Below are 22,366 nucleotides of genomic sequence, written 5' to 3' on the forward strand. Positions count from 1 at the left end.
CCATGCCCAGCCAATTTTTATATTTTTAGTAGAGATGGGGTTTCACCATGCTGGTCAAGCTAGTCTTGAATTCCTGACCTCGAGTGATCCACCCACCTCAGCCTCTCAGAGTGCTGGGATTACTGGTGTGAGCCACTGTGCCTGACCTAAAGCATGTCTATTTTAATATGAAGTATTTGTTTATAGTTTGCTTCTTAATTGTGAGTTTCATAAGGGAAGAATAGATTTACTTGATATTTTCTTTTTTGGAGGGGTTTATTTTAGGTTACTTTAAGGAGAAAATGATTATATTCATTCAGTGAAATTCCAGTCTGGGCACTGGCAATTCTGAGCCATATTTACACTGTTCCTAGGTGTCTTAGAATTAGCCAAGTAAGATCTTAATTTTGTAAAGTTGAGAGGAAAGCTATATTATATTAAGCAATTGCATGTAGGTGCTATCAGCACACCTTTGGTCAGTGATTCTCAGACTTGAGTACAATCAAAATCACCAGTGGTGCTCACCGAAGTTTCTAATTTCGCTCCTGATGTTCTGATTTAATATGGCTGGAGTGGCTCCCAGAGGTCTCTATTTTTAATAATCTGTCAAGTGATTTTCCATAATGCCAATTATGGGTCACATTTTGAACTACTGGATTAGTTAATTCTAAATTGTGAGGATCTTACATCTACAATTGTCATGGGCCTCTACAATATATTATTATCTTTTGTTGCCCAGTTAAGGTTCTTTTCCAGGGAATGGGGACCCTTTGAATAGTTTGCTATTTCTTGAGCGGATTAAACAAATCTTTGCAGAAAAATTGTAACAGGTAGGCCCTCAATAAATATGAGATGAATTAATAAATAGGCAAATGAATAGCTCATTTATAGCTCTGAAAGGAAATCCTATTTGAATAAATCATAGAACATCAGTTTTGAGAGCTAAAGTGGAGGTCTTCACCTTTTTTGTGTTCATCCCAATGTCATACTCAGATTATAAACAGCCTCTGGAATTCTCTTGTTCTCAAGAGTTTAATCGGCTGAGAAGCCTCAGAGCTTCTTAACTACTACATCCCAATCTGATCCCTCCAGGGATCAGGTGCATTGGCCAGCACCCTTATCTGTCACTGCCTTCCACTAGGCAAAGCCTAGGAGAACTAAATGATTTGAAATATTTCTACCAGTCCCTGTTTGACATTCATTTAGTGAAAAATATTCACTGAACATTTAGCGAGTACCTAAGGCAAAGTGTCAGATGCTGGGGATACAAAGTGGTATAAGACATGGTCTCTGCCCTCAAGGTAAAGTAAGTTTTAACACTTTCAGCAGATTGAAAACATATTACCTAATGTAATAGAATGTTAACCTATTGAATACTCTAGCTTTCTAAGCACATTATGCTAATCTGATATTACATATTGCCCTCTAGAAGGAGGGAAGAATTTTCTGTCATTAATTCATTTGTTTATTGCTTCATTCAATAAATATTTATTGAGTGCTTACTATATTTAAACACTGTTCTAAGTGTTTATATTACAATAGTGTACAAGATAGTCAAGTTCCTATAGTTTTGGCTTTTCCAGTCTTGAGTTTGATCAAAGGGCTGTTGTTGGAAGTAAAATGATTCAGTTCTATCAAGGCACTGAGAGTGAAGGTTCTAACTGTGCTCATGTTATTATTTAAGTATAGCAAGTGGCTGTAGGTTAGAACTAAGACAAAGGTGTTGGAAGTTAGGTTCTTTCCTTTATCCCCACTTCCCATTACCCTCCCCCACTGCATATGCCTTAACCATATGAACCAGTTTGAAAACTGAAATAACTTACCTCCTGATTTACCCAGGGCCCAAGAAACTTAAGGAAAAGAGCTAAAACCCTGTGTACAATTGGTATTCAGATCTTTAAAAACAAACCTAATGGACTTAGAAGGGGAAGGGGAAGTGCTGTCACAGGGAGGAACAGTAGAGCCCCTGAGAGATGATGACCTATATGCAGAAAGCAACTGGCAGGGAGGGCTAGACTTAGCAGCAGCGTCTGAACTTACCTTTTGGCAATTGCAAACAGAACATGCCCAGGGTGCCCTCAAGCCAGGGCTCCTATTCTGATTATCTCTTGCTGTGCAACAAATTACCCCAAAACTTAGTAGCATAAAACAGCCATTTATTAAGCCAATGCATTTTATGGGTCAGGAATTCTCAAAGGGTACAGAGGGAATGGTTTGTCTCTGCTCCATGATGTCTGAAGCCTGAGCTAAAAGACCTAAAGGCAGGGATTACTGAAAGGTTAGTATCTGGGACCATCAGAAGGCTTGTTCACTCCCATCTCTAACAGGTGATGCTGTATCACTTTTCCTAACCTACCCTCAGAAGTCACAGGGCATCACATTAGCCATATCCTATTCATTGAAGTAGTCGCCAAGACCCACCAAGCTTCAAGGCGAAAAGAAATAAACTCCTCCTTTCAATGTGGGAGTGGCAAGATTCTGGAAAAGCATGTAAGACCAGAAATGTTTTTGCAGTCAGTTTTGGAAAATATGATCTTCCATAGTTTCATCCTCCCTGTTTCATTTAGTAGGCTTTAAGTCATTTCCCTGTTTTTTTCCCCTGATTCTCTTTAACAAAGTTCTTGCCAGATATTGCCTTAAGTGAATGTATGCTAGAGGTGTTGCTAGATCACAGATTCCCTGAGATTTGAACCACTGGATAGACTTCTCATTGGCTAAAGCAGTCTGGACCCAGTTGTTAGGGCCTCCAAGAGGAGAGTCTCTCTCACCACAACCCAAGGTGTGCTAAGCACTGGCCTTCCCTGGGGACATGAGAGCTAGGAGACTAGACCAGGATCCCCAAACTTTGATTGTTGAAATGTTGCTTTGACTGTTCCTGAAGTCCCTGGTGGGTGGGGAGGAGGGTTCTTGGGAATTAGGGTCCAAAGTGCAAACTAGAGCACACTAGCCAAATGGCTTTCTTGCAAGTTCCTCAAACCGTTTCAGAGATGGGCCAAGTTAGGTTTTATGTTTTTTTAGTTTTTAATTTTTTGTGACAGAGTCTTGCCCTGTCGCCCAGTTTGGAGTGCAGTGGCTCAATCTCGGCTCACTGCAAGCTCCACCTCCCAGGTTCACACCATTCTCCTGCCTCAGCCTCCCGAGTAGCTGGGACTATAGGTGCCCACCACCACGCCCGGCTGATTTTTTTGTATTTTCAGTGGAGACGGGGTTTCACCATGTTAGCCAGGATGGTCTCAGTCTCCTGACCTCGTGATCTCGTGATCTGCCCACCTTGGCCTCCCAAAGTGCTGGGATTACAGGCGTGAGCCACCACACCCTGCCTTTTTTTTTTTTTTTTTTTTTTTTTTTTGAGATGGGTCTCACTTCGTCACCCAGGTTGGAGTGCAGTGGCGGGATCTCACTCACTGAACCTCAGCCTCCCAGGCTCAAGCAATCCTTCCACCTCAGCTTCCCGGGTAGCTGGGACTACAGGCACATGCCACCACAACTGGCTGATTTTTGTATTTTTGGCAGAGACAAGGGTTTTTTTTTTTTTTGAGACGAAGTCTCGCTCTGTCACCCAGGCTGGAGTGCAGTGGCGCGATCTCGGCTCACTGCAAGCTCCGCCTCCTGGGTTCCCGCCATTCTCCTGCCTCAGCCTCTCCGAGTAGCTGGGACTACAGGCGCCCGCCACCACGCCTGGCTAATTTTTTTGTATTTTTAGTAGAGACGGTGTTTCACCGTGGTCTCGATCTCCTGACCTCGTGATCCGCCCGCCTCGGCCTCCCAAAGTGCTGGGATCACAAGCGTGAGCCACCGCGCCCGGCCGAGACAAGGGTTTTACCATGTTGTCCAGGCTTGTCTTGAACTCTTGAGCTCAGGCAATCCACCCACCTTGGCCTCCCAAAGTGCTGGGATTATAAGTGTGAGCCACCGTGCCTGGCCTTCCAAGTAAGGTTTTATTGTCTATATACCTAGAACCTTCACCCCAAAGCTAGAAATGTACTTTGTTTCTTCTCTCTTTGTAGAAGTGAAGGCCTAAGGACCCCATTAGGCCCACAGTGGTAGAAAAGGGGCAGATTTTTCACCAAAATGGCACCATGTGGGAGTGGCTTGATAAATCACTGGTAAGGCTGTTTGAATAGGGTATTAGGCCCAGGATTTGAAGCCTGATGGCCTGGCTTAAGTATAGCTGTGTGACTTTGGGCCAGTCACTTACTTGATTTCTCTGATGTTGTCTCTTTGTTTGTAAAATGAAGATGCTAAGGATACTATTCTCCCTCCCTCTTAGGTAGATTAGGGAAGTCATGTGAGAAAGCCCTGTTTTGTTCAATGTTATTGAATGCTAGCTCTTATTGCTATTATTATTGTTGTTGTTATAGTTATTATAGCTATTTTTAATAATTTCTGTGACTAGAGAAGCTTTACATTACCTTTGTCCTCAACTTGTTCTTTGCTTTTTCTCCTCTTTCCTCTTTTTTTTGAACTCTGGGGAATATGATAGGTGATATTTTTGGCACCTGAAAGACAATGACTCAATTGCTAAAAACAGCTGTGGTTTGCAAATTTGGACTGCCACTTAGAGAAGAATTCTCAGTTTTCTGAGCAGTGGGCGAATTATCTGGTTATACAAAAATCTACATGATGCATTTGAAAGCCAAATAGAGACATGTTTGAGCAATGTGTGGACAACTCACCGCTTTGTGTGATCCACACACTCTTTCCCTTTCATTAGAATGATGGTGATCATGTGTACATTGGGAGATGAGTCAAAGGAAAGAGTTGATAATCTAAAAATACAGGGAAGAGTCAGATGGGAAAGTGAGAAAGTTTAGGACACAGTGCAGATGGTATAGTCTGGATAGCTGGGCTGACTCCAAAACAATGACTTAAGAACCAAGAAGAACCACTTTGGCTGAAGTCATTTGGAGTCTGTGATTTGTGTCTTCATCTCCTAGAGGAATCAGAAGAGGAAATAACACTTTTTGATATTATTTTCAGTAATTTAATAAGCACAGAAAGGAGTTGGTGAAATCCCAGTCATAAAGGAAGTGTTTCCAAAAGTGCTGTCCATATTATTGCACTTTGAATATTAACTAAACTCAACAATTGGCTCCCCCAATATTTGAAACATTTCTTCCTTCCTCCCTTCCTTTTTCCTAAAATTATTTTTAATTGACATATAATAATTGTACATATTTATGGGGTACAGAATGATATTGCAATACATGCATACAATGTGTAATAATCAAACCACAATAACTTGGCTGGGCATGGCGGCTCACGCCTGTAATCCCAGCACTTTGGGAGGCTGAGGCAGGCAGATCATCTGAGGTCAGGAGTTTGAGACCGGCCTGGCCAACATGGCGAAATCCCGTCTCTACTAAAAGTACAAAAATCAGCCGGGCATGGTGGCAGGCACATGTAATCCCAGCTACTCAGGAGGCTGAGGCAGGAGAATCACTTGAACCCAGAAGGCGGAGGTTGCAGTGAGTTGAGACCGCGCCGTTGCACTCCAGTCTGGGCAACAGAGCGAGACTCTGTCTCAAAAAAAAAAAAAAAAAAAAAAAATCAGAATAATTTACACATTTATCAGTTCAAACATTTATCATTTCTTTGTGTTGGGAACATTCAAAATCTTCTAGCCATTAGAAAATGTACAATAAATTATGTTAATTATAATCACCCTACAGTGCTATCATACACTAGAATGTATTTCTTTTATCTGGCTGTAATTTTGGATTTGTTAACCAGCCTCTTCTATCTCTACTCCCCACCCTTCCTAGCCTTAAGTAACCACTGTTTTACTCTCTGCTTTTATGTGATCAAATTTCTTAGCTTCCACATATAAGCAAGAACATATGTGGTATTTATCTTTCTATGCCTCACTTATTTCACCTCACCCAATGTCCTCCAGGCTCATTCATGTTGCCTCAAATGAAAAGATCCCATTCTTTTTTTATGGCTCAATAGTATTCCACAAATATATATGCCACATTTTCTCCATCTATTCTTTTTTTTTTCTTGAGATGGGGTCTTGTTCTTTTGCCCAGGCTGGAGTGCAGTAGTGCAATTATAGCTCACTGCAGCCTTGAATTCCTGAGCTCAAGCGCTCCTCCTGCTTCAGCCTCCCAAGTAGCTGAAACCACAGGCACGCACTACCACACCTGGCTAATTTTTTAATTTTTTTGTAGAGACAGGGTCTTGCTGTGTTGACCAGGGTGGCCTCAAACTTCTGGTCTCAAGTGACTCTCCTGCCCCAGCCACCCAAAGTGCAGGGATTACATACCTAAGCCAACACACCTGGCTCCGTTCATCTGTTGATGGACACTTAGGGTGATTTCATAACTTGACTATTGTGACTAGTACTGCAGTGAACATGAGAGTGCAGATATCTTTTTGGATACTTATTTTCTTGTGGATACATACCCTGTACTGGGATTACTGGATCATACAGTAGTTATATTTCTAGCTTTTTGAGGAACTTCCATACTGTTTTCCATAATGGATGTCCTAATTTACATTCCCACCAACAGTGTATAAGAGTTCTCTTTTCTCCATATCTCACAGCATTTCTTACTATCTTCTTTATAGTAGTCATTCTAACTGCCTTCATTTCCTTCTTTCTTCCCTTCCTTCCTTCATTTATTGACTATTTGTAACATTCTTAGAATTTTCCAGGTCCCTGAGAATAAAATGGTGAGCAAGAGTGACGTGATGCTTGTCTTCATAGACCTGATGGTCCAGTGGGGAAAATTGATAATTAAGCAAGGAACAGTAATAAGATGTTATGATTCCTATTACAGGACGCTATTGGAGTCCACAGTGGGAAGTACCCACCTTAGTTTGTGAGGGAAAGGAAATCAGGGAAGTCAGAGAAAGTGACATTGAGGCTAACACCTAAAAGTTAGACTCTGTCTAATTTATACAGTTTTTCTTAGGGTGTGATCAGAGAACCACTGGTGGTAGACATGTATGGATAAAGAAATGGTTTGTATGGTTCGTCATATGCACATGATTATTCATTTATTATCATTGCTTATGATTGTTTATATTTAATAAAGATCAACTCTTTGAAATCTCAATAAATGCAATGACATTATGCCACTTCTCCCAATATATTGTAGTTGCAGGACCATGGAAGTAAGGGAGAAGGACATGTAATTTCTTTGAAGTAATTAATAGATTTTAAGAGAAACTCTTGCTTTTAACCAGCTTTCCAGTTTACCTGCTTATTTGATCCTCTTAGTAAATAAGAAGAAAAGAGCAAAACAAACAAACAAAAACCCACTTATTCTTGAGGACTATAGAACAACTCGAGGCACAATTAAAGGAAACATGAGGACAATGATAATATTAGTCTTCTCTAATGAAGAAAACTGGAAAATGAAAACACATTACTAGGGTAAGAACAATAGTATCATCACAAAAGTCAGTGTTTGCTTGATTAATTCATTAATTCCCTCATTCATTCGGCAATATCGACTGCTTATTTCAATGCCCAGTGCCCATCACTTAGCAGGTGCTCAATACATGTTGGAGGGAAGGATGCACAAAGCGAGGGGCAGGTGAATGAGCAGAATAAAGCATCTGAAGTATAAAAGAAGTAATGTCTTACCTCATTCACATTTATATGTGCTGTCTCTGCTGTTCACACTGCAGAAGAAACTTACCTGCTGCTAACTTTGTGGTAGTGTCGAATAGATGGAAATCAGTTTAGACAGCCCTATGAGCTATGCCTACGTATAGACATAGTAGGAAAGTATCTTCAGTGTATGTGTTTAGGAGTGATGGAAAAGTCTTTTTGTGGCCCCAAATAATATTTCAGTCTGTTTGTTTCAGACATTTCATTTGAGTGAACAATCTTTCATTCTACATTAGGATGATGATGAAGAATGTAAGCAATCTGGGAAGAGGTAGACTACACTGGCTTAAATTCACGCTAAGGCTTTAAAGGTAAATAGAAGATCCTTTCCCAAGAGCAGGTTTTGATGGAGGGGAAGAGAAACACAGGCCAAGGAAATACAGTTGGCCCTTGAATAACATGAGGGTTAGAGGCGCTGACTCCCTTGCATAGTCGAAAATTCATTTACAGCTTTTGACTCCCCCAAAACTTAACTGCTAATAGCCTGCTGTTGACCAGAAGCCTTACTGATAACATAACAGAAGACTCACTGATAAGATAACATAAGCCTAACTGATAAACATATTTTGTCTGTTACCTGTGTCATCTACTGTATTTTTATAATAAAGTAAGCTAGAAGAAAGAAAATGTTATTAAGAAAATCATGGGCTGGGAGTGGCAGCTCATACCTGTAATCCCAGCACGTTGGGAGTCCAAAGCAGGTGAATCATTTGAGCCAGGAGTTCGAGACCAACCTGGGTAACATGTCAAAACCCCGTATCTACACACACACACACACACACACACACAAACAAAAATTAGCTGGGCATGGTATCACATGCCTGTGATACTAGCTACTTGGGAGGCTGAGGTGGGAGGATTGCTTGAGCCCGGGGAGGTTGAGGCTGCAGTGAGCTGGGATCCTGCCACTGCACTCCAGCCTGGGCAACAAAACAAGACCCTGTTTCCAAAAATAAAAAGGGAATAAAAAGAAAGAAAATAAAATTATAAGAAAGAGAAAATATGTTTACTGTTTATTAAGTGGAAGCAGATCATCATCATAAAGGTCTTTGTCCTCTTTGTCTTCACATTGAGTAGGATGAGGAGGAGAAAGAGGAGGCGTTGGTCTTGCTGTCTCAGGAATGGCAGAGGCAGAAGAGGTGGGGGAGGTGGAAGGGCAGAAATGAGAGGCACGTGCACCCAATGTAACTTTCACTGACATAAATTAATGTATAAGTGAACTCGCACAGTTCAAACCCATGTCATTTAAGGGTCACCTGTACTCAGAAGGCACAGGACCCCAAATACAAACTGTACCACATTAATACCTCGGGATAACATCAATGAGTGATTCTGAGTTTTATGGGGCCTGACATTTATACAATGGGGACCTTTATAAGGAAAATAAAACAAGGAAATCTGCGAATTATGTAAATATTTGACCATATGAACACATTAGCAGGGTTCTTCTTAGGATATTGTTAGATGCCTGTGAAAGCAGGGAGCTGGAAATTTAAGCTCCATGAACTTCTCAGTAAATTAGCCTCTGTGACCCCACTTGGCTGTGCATCTGCAAATGGGAGAATATGACTTAAGGGAAACTTTGACTCTTTGCCTTCATATACAAGACATGAAAAATATTATAGTTGGGGAGTCTGACCCGAAAGATATGTTTACCACCAAAGAACACCAAAGTTTTAGTCATTGTCATTCCATGAACCTTAATTTCCTTGATTCTTAGATACAAATATTTCCTTGAATCTTAGAACAGATATTAGAGAATTCACCATTAATTTAATAACAACTGGGAAGGGAGAGGGTAAACAGCAGGCAAGTTTCATTTGATACTGATTTTGAATAATATCCTGATTTCAAAAGCATTGAATTGTGAAAAATTCATCATTAACTTACAGAAATATAATAATTGTATTCCTTTTGGGTTATAAATGCCATTTATTGAGTGCACTATATATTATTAATCTATTAAATAAACCAGTGATTTGCTCAAGCCAACAGAGCTTTTTAAGTAGTAAAATTGGAGTTCAAACTGAGGCTCATCTGACTCCAGAACCTGCAGTCTTATCCATTACACTATTCAGTATTGCCCACACTTATCAACTATTTATTTTATAACCCATGTAATATTTATATTCCTAACCACCCAGGATTAGGAAGGCTTTCAAAGGAGAATACTGAATGAATGTTCTTGGTGAAAGAACATCAATTTGACCCCACAGTCAATTAATAATCTAGGGTGGGTGCCCTGGAAGTGAGGGTTGAATGAACTGAATGGATGAATGAAGCAAGGGTTGAATGAATGAATGAAGTTGAGTATCATGATATTAGGCAAGTGATAGTGGAAGAGGACAAGACTTTTAGAGTGTTGTTTGCATTGATCTACTGGATTCCATTCATATGTTTCATATGCACAGGCTCTTGGTCAGTGTTTAGTAAGGTCCTGCTATATGCAAGGCAATGACAATGTGAAGAAGGTATGTGCTACCCATGGACATTTGGAGGAATGGCCCTGGGAGCAAATTGCTGTTTGGGGCAAAAAGCTTCTTCAGGAGGAAGGGGCAACTTAGGATGACCATCCAGTGTTTCAGCATGTAAGTGGGAGGATTATAGGGTTTGTCCTAAGCAAGAGTAAAATTACCAGTGAGGCTGCTGGAACCTATGACTTGTAAGTAGGTAGGGGTTGGTTAGTCACAGAAAAGGACTGGGAAAGAGAGGAAGAGTAATTTATGTGCAAGTGGCTACTTTCCAATCTCTCTCTCACTAGCACTTATCCTTGAACATAGTCATTGCTTTGGGCTCTGTGAAACTTTTCTTTCCCATTTTCTTGCATATGATCATAATGTCCTTGCCTCCCCAGTGACTTTATCTTTTTTGTGTATGTTCTTATTTTAATTTTATGTTTTGTTGCAATTACATTCAACTGCTTTTCTGTGGTTTGAGATAACAAGTGCAGAGAATGGAATTTTAAATCCTAAAAATGTCACAGAAACAGAAGCCGCAAATTAAAAATTGATCTGATACCGAAAGAAAATGGGCAAAGATGGCACTCCAGAACACAGAGATGATAAAAAGAAATTATACAGAAAAAGATTAATGAAACTGACAGGAAGTACATTAAACAGAAGAAATACATCAAGAGGAATGTGATGAGATATGGGAATGACTGAGCTCAGAATAGCCCAGCTTGTCTAACCTAAGAAGGACATGTTAAATATGGAGGCAGTTTAGCCAACCAGAAGTTGTGGGTCTCCTCAAACAGGAAATTGAATTAGAAAGTGAACAGAGCCCTAAACTGGAACTGTGAGGATTTGGTGTTTGCCCTTGTGATACTGAGATTATTAGTTATCTTCTCTGAAACTTAGCTTTCTCATCAGTAAAATATTATCTCTCTCATTTATTTATAAGTATTTTATAAGCAAAGTAATTGTCAAGCATTCTATAGGGCATGCAAAAAGGAAAAAAAATAGAAAATTACAATTCAGTATAATAAAGTCAAGGTCAGAGGTAGGTCCAAATAACTTTGGAACCCAGAGGAGAAAAGAATTAACTTTCTGAAGGTTTGAGGAAAGTTTCACAGAGGAAATAACATTTGAAATAGGCTTGAAAAAAAAAATCAAACAATGTGGATGAGAGGTGAGCAGGGGGAAAGGTAATCAGTAAAAATTATGGCCGGGCGTAGTGGCTCACGCCTGTAATCCCAGCACTTTGGGAGGCCAAGGCGGGTGGATCATGAAGTCAGGAGATCGAGACCATCTTAGCTAACATGGTGAAACACCATCTCTACTAAAAATACAAAAAATTAGCCAGGCATGGTGGCGGGCACCTGTAGTCCCAGCTACTCAGGAGGCTGAGGCAGGAGAATGGCGTGAACCTGGGAGGCGGAGCTTGCAGTGAGCCGAGATCGCGCCACTGCACTCCAACCTGGGCGACAGAGCAAGACTCCATCTCAAAAAAAAAACAAAACAAAAAAAAAAAACTATCGCTTCGTGTAGTTGAAAAGTAGGTGTCCTTTCTTTGTAGTGAACCATAGGTCTTCCATAGGGGAGGAATGGGGGAAGAGGTAGCTAAGGGGTAGTTGTGAAAGTTTAAGATAACAAGTTAAATAAAGCAGTTAGCATCTTATCCTGTGGTTTGGTGGTTCTCAACTTTATTTTATCATGTCTAAAATACTCCCATGGACAAATAGATAAATAGACTATGGGTTGTATGCAATTACTAGCTCCTTAGCTTTTTTTCCCCAGTTAAGGAAACATTTCAGAATTTTGGCAAAATATTATTATGACAACTTTGAATCCACTCTTTTTATTTTGAAGTAAATTATTCCCAAATCACTGTTTTCAATAGTATATGAAACAAGTTGCTTGTAGCACATCTCCCAGCTGATCAAACAGACCTCTCTGAGCACAAATGATTGAGTACCGCTGCTGGCAGTAGGGAACCACTAAAGGTTCTTAAGCTGGAGAGGGATTTGTCAAGTTAACAAATAGCAGCAGTGTGAAGGATGGACTAGAAGAGGAAAAGATTAGAGGCAGTAAGACCAAGGAACAAATGACAAGATCCAGAACTCAGGGAGGGGCAGTGAGGAAGAAGAGGACAGAGTCAATATCCTCTGCTCTAATGTAGCAGGTAAGTGGAGAGTCAAAAACACAAAAGAAGGATGGAAAGAAACGTGGGAAGGGCACGGAGCTCTCGCCTTGACCACTTATAAATACAATAAGGAACAAAGACTGACAAGAGGCAAGGATGTCCCTAAGAAGAGCTCTGTGTGTAGGTAAGGTTTAAGAAGCTTCCTGTAGCTATTCAGCTCTTTGTAACCAACTCTGCAGAGGACCAGTTTGGGTTACTTAAAGAGCTACTGTTCTTCCTGAAATTCTGGGGAAGGTTGATTTCCAACTAGATGAGATGCTAGAATTAATGGGCTCCAGCTTCATTTGGAGGGTGGGCCTCCTGCCAGGGCTGATTAGCCCAGCTGGCCTGTCCGCTATTCCTGTTTTATTGCTTCCTTTCTCATTAAGGAAGGTGTTGGGTTTGGATAACCATAAACAACATGTCTGCTGCTACAAGGCTACCATTTCTTACACAGCCAGTGGCTGAAGCCAGGCTCTCAAGAGTCTTTTTAAAGGACTTAGATCACAGTTTTAGAGGCAAGATATCAAGGAAACACAGGAAAAGGAAGCCCAAATTTGAAAATGTGCTACATAAATTGCTATTTTCTTTTTTTTACTGTTTTTTTTCTTTTTCTTTTAATTCAAAGTGGTAGGGAAAATAAACTAAAAAATCCAGGCTGTTTTCTCTTGTCTCCTCTCTCTTTCTGTCTCCCTATTCCTCCCTCAGCATGTCCACGTGAAACAGTACTAATAATCCCCAGCCCTGAAATATGAAGGAATGGAGCTAGAAGGGTTTTCCTTTATACAACTCTGCCTCTAGCAGGCCCAAGGATTCAGAGCAGCCACTGGCCCTTTACTGAGCAGTTTTCAGGGTACCCAAAAGCCCCCTTGACCACATGGACCCAAGGACTGAAGTCTATTTGGGAACAGAAGAACAGCTGAAAGGCAGCCAACCACTCAGCTCCCTTTACCTTCACTTAAGTAATTTCAGCATTTGTACTTCTTACTCCCCAGACAGTGTATCCCTTAAAATAACCTTCATTGGCACATCATTTCTCACCAGGAACTGTACCCTTTTTCTTTCCAAAGTACTCCAAGTTTCTCTCTTCTAGCACAGGGAGAATCATGTTTACTACAAAAAAACCACAGTGTTGAACTATAGCCCTCAGTTTCTTAGAGTTTTACTTTCCAAGGGAATTTTGCAGCTGGTTCCATCTGTTTCTCCTAATTTTTTTCTTTCCTCTTCTGCCCATGCTGATTTCCTTCCCAGACCCAACCAGCACCCAGCTTCAGTGTCTGTACCTCCACTACATGTCACCATCATGCTCTTCTCTGCTCATGGAAGATACAGAGTTCATAAGCCTCCCACCGTGCCCCAAACAGTAAATACTCAGAAAATATTTGTTGGTTTGTACTGACTACTCCTAGAACCTTTAACATTAATAATTTCTAGGAATATTTCCCCAAAAAACATTTCATATAACTGGTTTAGTTTTTGTATGAAAGTTATTCCTCACTGTGTGTTTTTTGTTCATGTGGCTTGACTGGAATTACCCCTGGGCTGAGAATGGATAAATGAACTACTCGGAATGATAATTATGTTTGTGTGAGTTATCCATGTGCATTTTAAATTCTAAACTGGCCTTTCCTGCTGCTTAGCATGCATCTGGGCTATTACCTATCACCACAAGTCCTATGTCTGAAGGAAAAACACCAACTCTGATGTTATTCATTCAAACACAAGCTCATGTGCCTTGGACAAGGAGAGTGGTCTAGGTAACATTTTGGTTTACACCTCTAAGTGCCTACTATATGCCAGACACTACTTCAACTGCTTTACAAATACTATATAATTTAAATATCATAAAATCCTCTAAGGCAGATATGATTCTGATTTTACAGCTGAGGAAACTGAAACACAGACAGGTAATATAACTCACTCAAAGTCATGCAGTAAGTAAATAATAGAACCAGAATTCAAATGCAGGCAATCCGTCTCCAGAGTCCATGCCCCTAACTGCTCCTCAATTTTAGATTGTTTCCTTTCAAATCTCCCTGCAAGTCAGAAGAGAATTCTGATTAACTTTTTTATTTTTTATTTTTTAAGAGACTCTCAGGCAGGCTGGGGTGCAGTGGTGTGAACATAACTCACTGCCTCCTGCCTCAGCCTCCTGAGTAGCTGGGACTACAGGCACAAGCCACCATGATTAGCTAATTTTTTGTTTTTCTTTTTTGAGACATGGAATTTAGCTATGTTGCCCAGGCAGGTCTCAAACTCCTGGCCTCAAGTGATCCTCCACCTCAGCCTCCCAAGTAGTAGGGCTACAGGCGTAACTTTTATCTACAGTCTATGTCCTTGAAGGGTCCCGTGGACACAGTATTTTATAAATCCAACCTTTTTCTGGAATCAAGTCCTCACTTAAAGGAGCTGGAGTTTGAACTCCTTTTGAAAAATAATCATCTCAGCCGGGTGCGGTGGCTCACGCCTGTAATCCCAGCACTTTGAGAGGCTGAGGTGAGCGGATCACAAGGTCAGGAGATCGAGACCATCCTGGCTAACACGGTGAAACCCCATCTCTACTAAAAATACAAAAAATTAGCTGGGCATGGTGGTGGGCACCTGTAGTCCCAGCTACTAGAGAGGCTGAGGCAGGAGAATGGCGTGAACCCAGGAGGGGAAGCTTGCAAGTGAGCCGAGATCGCGCCACTGCACTCCAGCCTGGGCAACAGAGTGAGACTCCATCTTGAGGAAAAAAAAAAAAAAAGAAAAATAATATCTCATACAAATCACTCCTCTGAGTTGGGCATGCCACCATCCAACTAAGTACAGTAGGTTCTTGAATAATTTCATTTCATTTAACATCATTTTATTATAATATTGATGAAAAAAAATCAATTCCCAGCTGGGGCCACTGTCTGGGTTTTCTCTGGATACTCCTGCAACTATGTAGATTGCATTAGGTTTCTTGGGTGTCTAAATGGTCCCTGTCCAAGTGAGTATGGGTGTGGGTATGAGTGGCCCTGCAGTGGAATGATAACCTGTCCATGGCTGGTTCTCACCTTGCACTCTGAGCCTCCGAGATAGGCTCTGGCTACTCTCAACCCTGAACTGGTATAAGCAGGTTGGAAAATAAATGAATGAATGAATAAAAATTATTGTAAAATAAAAATTTGTAAAGTCTACAATAATTATACAAATGCACAATAAACGATGTGGCACTAAAGCACACAGCAAGTCTGTCATATTTGTGATTGTTTTTGAACTTCCTGGTGGTAGGAGGTGCTCCTTTTTGCTTTGCAAACAAATTCCTTGATTTAATCCCCGCCCCCATGACTACCACCACTCACTGTTTCACCAAAAATTGGGTAAATGATTTTCTTGCTTGTTTTTATTCATCTTTTTTCTTTTCTTTTTTTTTTTTTTGAGACAGAGTCTCGCTCTGTCGCCCAGGCTGGAGTGCAGTGGTGCGATCTCGGCTCACTGCAAGCTCCCCCTCCCAGGTTCACGCAGTTCTTCCGCCTCAGGCTCCCAAGTAGCTGGGACTACAGGCACCCGCCACCACACCCAGCTAATTTTGTTTTTGTATTTTTAGTAGAGACGGGGTTTCACCGTGTTAGCCAGGCTGGTCTCTATCTCTTGACCTCGAGATCCGCCCGCCTCGGCCTCCCAAAGTGCTGGGATTACAGGCGTGAGCTACCACGCCTGGCCTATTCATGTTTTTTAAATGTGTATATAGATCACACTTATTTCAGTGATTAGTATTAAAAGTTTTGGGGTCTTTATTTAGAAATTCAGTGATGTTTTTGTGACCAGAAATATGTCATAGGAACTTAATTCTTATTAGTATCATTTAGCCTATAGCAAAATTCGTTATATTATATGTTCTTTTGCTTAAAGTTGCTGTTTCCAAGGACCTATTGATGACTTTAAGTGAAGACTTATTGTACTTACAGCAAACGTCCTCAAGTGATAAATGTGGAAATATATGATTGTTTCTTAATATCAGAATATTATAACAAGCTTGATAACACATAAAATCCTTCCGGTATCCAAATCACCTTGTATGGTAATTGACCTTTAACACTTCTGAGGTTATTGGATTCCATACATAAATTACCCGCTAAGCAAAGCACAATTTTCCTTTTCCCTCTCAGATCAAGGAGAAAACCCCAGGCCTGATATCCTGAGATTCAGCAAATAAGCATGTTGCTCTTCTCTAGATCTTTCATGTTGTAATAGGTTTTCATTGTATATTTTTACTGATCTCTAAGGTTGTTTTTGCAATCAGCATATTGCTTCCAATTCTTTGATCAGGTTTTAGTCGCCCTTTATCAAGTCACATGACTTCCTTAAGGAGTGGCAGTTTACTGTGAGCTTGTGCAAGGGCAGGTATGGAATTGCATTAACTTCTTTGTGTTGCACACAGTCTCCTGTGAAGCACTTACTCTGTGCCAGGCATTCTGATAGGAAGTAAATACAAAAGTGAATAAAAGTATTCCCTGCCTTCAAAGAGCTAATGGTTCAAGGTTTCTAGGAAATTTCCTGAATTTCTTACTTGAATCAAAAATGGTAGTTCAGAATCCTACCACCAAACCATAAGAATAATTGGCACTAGTTCCTCTGAATTCATGCATCACCATAGAAAGACCCACATAAATGTTTATCTGCTAGTTCTGTGCTCCTTTTCACTAACTCTGAGGATCTTCCTGTGATTGGCCTACTATATGTGTCTTTGGCCTTTGACAAGGAAAGATCCTTAACACAATCCTATCAGGTATTATTCCAGCTTACATGTGAGGAAGTTGAAGCTCAAAGTGGTTATAAAATAATAAAACTTTAATTTGTATATCATCTTACAGTTTTTATCATTTTACAATTAAAATGATATACAAATAACTGTATCATGATACAGTTTCATTATATATATATATGATCTCATAGCAGCTGCAGGGATCTTTACATAAGTCAGATCAGATCACTTTCTTGGTTAAATCCCTCCAATAGCTTTCCATCACACTCAGAATAAAAATACTCCTTTCTTCTCTGACCTCATTTTTAAATATTTCACTCCCTTGCTTTCTACACTCCAGATAGTCTTCTTTTGGTTCTAAAAACAGCAGACCTATTTCCACCTGAGGTCCTTTTTCTGTGTTGTTCTTCTAGATCCATTAAGAGGCTGGCTCCTTCACTGAGTTCTCAGCTCAGATATCACCTTCCACATGAGCCTCCTCTGACCGCTATCTAAAGTACTGACCTTACCCTCCTGTCAAATTGCTCTCTAGCGTGTTACTCTGTTTTGTTTTCTTCCATCACTTATTATCTAAATTTCTTTTATTTGTATACTTGTTTATTATTATTCTCCTTCCCTTGACTAAAATGTAAGACAACAAGAACAAAGACTTATTATGCTTCATTGCTATAGACCCACCCCTAGAACTCTGCTTGGCATATAGTAGGTGCTCAATAAATATTTGTTGAATGAATCAGTTAATGCCTTTGATAATGCATTAATGTTTTTAGATGGGAAATCCTTAGCCCTTTCTGGCCTCATGTTTATATATTCTCCCTAGACAATTTCATTTACTCCTGTGGATTTTTCTACCTTTCTCAGTGTTTTCTTCCAGCCCAGATCTTTGTTTCTGAGATGACCAGCTCTGAGCTGTGTTTGACTTTTTTTTTCATTTCCCATACTTGTTTTAAATTTCAGAATCAAAGATACTCTAGACCTTTGGGTGATAACCAAGGGAATCTACATGAGCATTATAAAATACTAACACATTTTAACATTTATATTTAAAAGGAACTTAGAGTTCATCTACTACAAATTCATGACTTTAAATGTGGATGAAGATATTGAAGTCCAAGATAATAACTGCTACAAGTGTCACAACTAGCATGTAGCATAACCCAGAATTTCCAGGGTACATTCTTTTTTCCACATTATGTTTATTTGCCTACTTAGACCATACCTCTCCTTTTGTTAATGTGTTCTTTTACACGTATTTATTTACTGAGATATAATTCACATAGCATAAAATTCACCCTTTGCAAATATGAAATTCAGTGGTTTTTAATATATTCGTAGAATTTTGAAATCATCTCCACAATCTAATTTTAGAACATGTTCATCGCCTCCAAAAGAAACCTCATACTGATTAACAATCACTCTCCTTTCCCCCTCCCATCTTAAACTTCCTCTTCTTCTTCAACCCTAGGAAACCATTAGTCTACTTATTGTCTCTATGAATTTGCCTATTCTGAACATTTCATATAAATAGAACCATATCATATGTGGCCTTCCATGCCTGGCTTCTTCCGCTTAGCTTAATGTTTTCAAGGTTCATTTATGTTAAAGGATTTACCTTTTTGTTTTGTTTAACCAACGCTCCTTTCTATACTGCCTTTAAATCTATCTTTGAGCACAAAATGAAACATTAAATATCCTGCAAGCCAAAGACAAAAAAAAGAAAAACACAAATATATTACTCTGCTCTGGTTACTCATAAAGGAAGTGCATAGTTTATCATGTACACAGATTTTTTTTAGCACTATATTTTAAGGGAAATCATAGATGTAGTCCTTTAATCTGGCCATATGGATGTGTCTTTTGATTATTTAAGGCATTTTTCTTACTTTCTTATTCCTACAATTCCCTGCTTCCCTTGAGTTGGGCACGAACAGTATTGAAAGGGGTGAGAGGACTACCTGGTGGTATCCTCAAACGACTCTTCTTTTTTTGTGTATAAAAGTGAATTTTTACTTAATCTTTACCAACATGCTATTGACCACCACCGTTAATTCTCAGGATTTTTCTTCCATTTATGATCATAATACTCACTTTAATCCCAAATTTGTGTAATTTTCTTACAACTTTGTTTCTGAAAAGGGTCAGTAACTTTGCCAACCCAAAATACATTCCAAATAATGCAAATTCTCTAGCAAATGTGGGGAGAGAGGGCAGGGAGCTGTACCTCGCTAGAAATGAAAAGAGGAATATGATTGATTGTTGATGTCTATGTACCCATGGGTTTGGCCACATATATTTTTTTCTTTTTGAAGGCCCTCAGGTGCAGAGAATTAAGTTAACATAATACTCCTAAACTAACAGCAAACTATTATCATCAGTTCATGAAAGGTCTTGTTTTTGTTTTAATTTTTACCTCTCTCTTGTACATGCTTTCCTTATGTGTTTGATGTACGTTCTTAAGAGGCATGTGTCATAGGGTGTTTAGTGTTATTGGGTGCGAATGAGCAATTTTGTAAGTAGTATTGTGCCCTAAATCTCACTTGGTGTGTTTTCTTTTTTTTAAATTTACCACTAAACCTTTAAAGACTATTCATGATGTTGGATTTACATTGACTTTATTGTTTTAACTGCTGCATAATATTGTATAGTATATATCCACATTTTATTTTTCCATTCCTCTAGCAGTGGACATCTGCTACGGTGACATAGAAAGAATTCTCATTCTTACCTCTTTAGAGACCTAGGAAGAATTTCTTTGGTGTGTATGTCTAGGAGAGTAGCTGGGAGGGGGGCCATAGGACCTAAATACACTATTTTCTTTATCCAGCCTCTTTAGTGCATAGCTGGCATCCTCCCAGTCCCACCTCCTACTCTAGCCATCGTTGTAGAGATCAGGGCTGGGCCAGCATGCAGGCTGCAGCCAGCTAGGTATCAGTGTACTAGGTAGTACCTCACTTCTTATTTCCTTCTCTGAGGCAGAGATGAGGAACACTCAGAGAATCTGCTTAGCACTCAGGACTGCACGTGAAATAGGGATAGAGGAGCAAGGGGTTAATAGTCACAAGGCTACTCATGCTTTCCCTTGTATCCCCTTGGGGGTCAGTTCTGAGACACAGTCTGTAAGGCACTTACCAAGATCCCTGTGAGACTGAGTAGTTGCCAGCATTGGTTGTCAGTTTGAAAATGCATCCTTGTCTTAGTTTTCCCTTCTTCCCTATTTCAGTCCCCCAGTTCCTCATTCCTGCTCCTTGGTATTATTTCTTGAGTGAACTGCAGACAAGCCTTTGACTCAGGTTCTGCTTTCAGGGGCTACCCAGTATACAATCTTACTCCTAAGTGATGATTGCAGTCCCGAGCATCTGCACCCTGATCAGAATAGTTTGGTCAGTCTTCACCTTGTGGGTCAGAGACTAGGCCATTTCAAATCTTCAGTGTGCCACCTTTTTTATTTCTTTTTTTTTTAATTAATTTTTTTTTTTTTTTGCAAACAAAACAATACACATTTTCTAAAAATACATACAAACAAAAAGATGCATATCAAACATATTAGGAAGGTTGCACATGGGAAGACGGGGAATAGAAATGGGGGGTGGGAATTAAAGAAAATAAATGAGAGAGGGACTTTGTATGGATCAATGATAATAACTCAATCCTCTATTTGACAAAGAAGAAGGAGAAGGAAGAGGAAGAAAAAGACAGTGGGATAAAGGATCAGAAAGGGAGGAAAATAGAAAAAGTTAGTGTATGACTCCAGGGTAGACCTGTTTTGTTGTCGCTTGATTGGTTGGTTGGTTGGTTTGTCTGATGTATTTTTCATATGCTTCGCCATGTTGGCCAGGCTGGTCTCGAACTCCTAACCTCAAGTGATCAACCCGCCTCGGCCTCCCAGAGTGCCGGGACTATAGGCGTGAGCCACCACGTCCAGCCCCCACATTGCGTCTGGCCTCCGTGGTAGACCTCCCAGACGGGGTGGCCGGGCAGAGGCGCTCCCCACATCCCAGACGGGGCGGCCGGACAGAGGCGCTCCTCACATCCCAGACAATGGGCGGCCGGGCAGAGGCGCTCCTCACTTCCCAGACGAGGCGGCTGGGCAGAGGCACTCCTCATTTCTTCCCAGATGGGGTGGCCAGACAGAGGCGCTCCTCACTTCTTCAGTGTGCCACCTTTCAACAAGAAGTTTTGCTTCTGCTTGGAAGGCACGCAGTTATTCCCTGTGTGGGATGTGTCATTTGTGGGTCAGTGACTTTTCTTTTTACCCTTACTGCAGTTATTTTCAAAATGTGATTACAATATACCTGCACTAGTAATTATGAAATACATCTCCCATGAGCATTCTCTCTACCTTCTTGTGATTTGTGACTTTTGATGCTTGTGATGCATTTGTGGCTTTTAGGTAGTACATGTGTCATAGATGTGCTATAAGAGAGACTAAAAAGCATTGTTTCTCAATGTTTATTGATATGGAAACAATATGATTTATATTTTTTAGTGGAAAGTACTGCAGTCAGTTTACATCCTAGAGTATGCACTTGTTCTGTCACATTATCAGTTGGGTTTACTTAGGGAAAAATGATAATTTCTTTAAGTGGATATGTGTCACTGTTAATGCATTTTGGTTTGTGAATGCCAACTCACTGAAATGGGTGCATCATCATAAAAAAAGCACAAATCATGACCCCCTGAAAACAGGAAATCAGATCAACTTCCTTAAGGGAATGTGTGTTTCTTCTCACGTGGGAATAGCTTTTAAAACCTCATTATCCCCTTCTGCTTTTGTTGTGTAAACAGGTGGTTAATACATACACTCCAGGAAAGAAGATTTGGCTTGAAGGTGTGGTGACCACCTCAGCTGGAGGCACAAACAATCTATCGGATTCCTATGCTGCAGGATTCTTGTGAGTAACAATTGCAAGTTCACGCCCAGGGGCTTTCAGGAGGGAAGGACAGTGAATCTCTGGTATTGCTACTTATTCTGCCCATCCTAGGGGTGAGGCATGTTTCCCATTGAAAGTTCATTTCATTCATTCGTGTATGTCTTAAACCATTCAACAATGATCAACACCTTCTCTAGATATTAAAATGTCAGGTACAGGCATCAGAGCAAAGATTATAGTAAGTAATAGTAGTAACAGTAATAATTATAGTAATAACAGCTTTATTGAATGTCTAAAGTTCAAAACAGTGTAAACAACACACATTTTCTAAGCCAATTTTCACTATAGTCTTGGGAGATAGGTAACAATAAGGCATGGTTTTTTCCCTCCAGAAAAAAAATATGATTGGTGGAACTGGGATAGGAGATAACTACATTGTAAAGCTGTAGGAGGTAAGTGCCGTAGTAATCATACTTTTAATGATATAGTGCTTACTGCTGTCTGAAGTGCTTTATTTATATTTCATAATTTAACAAC

General features: G+C 40.1%; 1 protein-coding gene across 4 annotated transcripts in view; it reads left to right on the forward strand.

The window, feature by feature from the left end:
* Positions 1–22,366, forward strand: part of HPSE2 (heparanase 2 (inactive)) — a 778,921-nt gene that overhangs the window by 595,472 nt on the left and 161,083 nt on the right. For all 4 annotated transcript variants that reach the window (XM_003255321.2, XM_003255319.2, XM_003255320.2 and 1 more), the window contains one exon: positions 21,744–21,850. In XM_003255321.2, the coding sequence (XP_003255369.1) occupies positions 21,744–21,850 (107 nt within the window). The remainder of the gene's footprint in view (positions 1–21,743; positions 21,851–22,366) is intronic.

The sequence above is a fragment of the Nomascus leucogenys genome, chromosome 3, assembly GCF_006542625.1.
Source record: "Nomascus leucogenys isolate Asia chromosome 3, Asia_NLE_v1, whole genome shotgun sequence".
Lineage (NCBI taxonomy): Eukaryota > Metazoa > Chordata > Mammalia > Primates > Hylobatidae > Nomascus > Nomascus leucogenys.